This window comes from Pyrgilauda ruficollis, unplaced genomic scaffold, assembly GCF_017590135.1.
Source record: "Pyrgilauda ruficollis isolate IOZ18807 unplaced genomic scaffold, ASM1759013v1 scaffold565, whole genome shotgun sequence".
In the NCBI taxonomy this organism is placed as follows: Eukaryota; Metazoa; Chordata; class Aves; order Passeriformes; family Passeridae; genus Pyrgilauda; species Pyrgilauda ruficollis.
Genome location: NW_024527322.1, coordinates 2299 through 2903, shown reverse-complemented (window position 1 = coordinate 2903; position 605 = coordinate 2299). Strand labels below are relative to the sequence as shown.

General features: G+C 70.9%; 1 protein-coding gene across 1 annotated transcript in view; it reads right to left on the bottom strand.

The window, feature by feature from the left end:
- LOC121361263 (epithelial membrane protein 3-like) overlaps positions 1-285 on the bottom strand; it is a 1168-nt gene extending 883 nt beyond the window's left edge. The window contains exon 1 of the mRNA XM_041481777.1: positions 145-285. Coding sequence (XP_041337711.1) covers positions 145-259 — 115 coding nt within the window. The 5' untranslated portion in view covers positions 260-285. The remainder of the gene's footprint in view (positions 1-144) is intronic.
- Positions 286-605: the final 320 nt, after the last annotated feature.

Below are 605 nucleotides of genomic sequence, written 5' to 3'. Positions count from 1 at the left end.
CAGGCTGGGGGGATGCAGGGGTTTGGGGGGTGGGCAAGGGGGGTTCAGGGGGACCCAGGTGTGTCTGGGGGGACCCCCAGGAGTTCAGGGCAGTCTGGGGGGGTCCCCGGGGTTTTGGGGAGCCCCGTTTTTGGGGTGACTGACCTGCCAGCAGCTGGGCAGCGGCCGAGGGCAGGAAGGGGCGCCCGCGGGGCCCCCCCAGCAGCTGCCAGAGGAAGAGGAGGAGGCCGAGGGCCGAGAGCAGCAGGGCGGCCACCATCAGCCCCTGCACCCCCCGCAGCAGGGCTGGGGGAGAGACCCTCGGTGAGCCCCCCAAAACTGACCCCGGCCCCCCAAAACTGACCCCAAACCGCCATCAGCCCCTGCACACCCGCAGCAGGGCTGGGGGAGAGACCCTCGGTGAGCCCCCCAAAACTGACCCCATCAGCCCCTGCACCCCCCGCAGCAGGGCTGGGGGAGAGACCCTCCGTGAGCCCCCCAAAACTGACCCCAAAACTGACCCCGGCCCCCCAAAACTGACCCCAAACCGCCATCAGCCCCTGCACACCCGCAGCAGGGCTGGGGGAGAGACCCTCGGTGAGCCCCCCAAAACTGACCACGGCCCC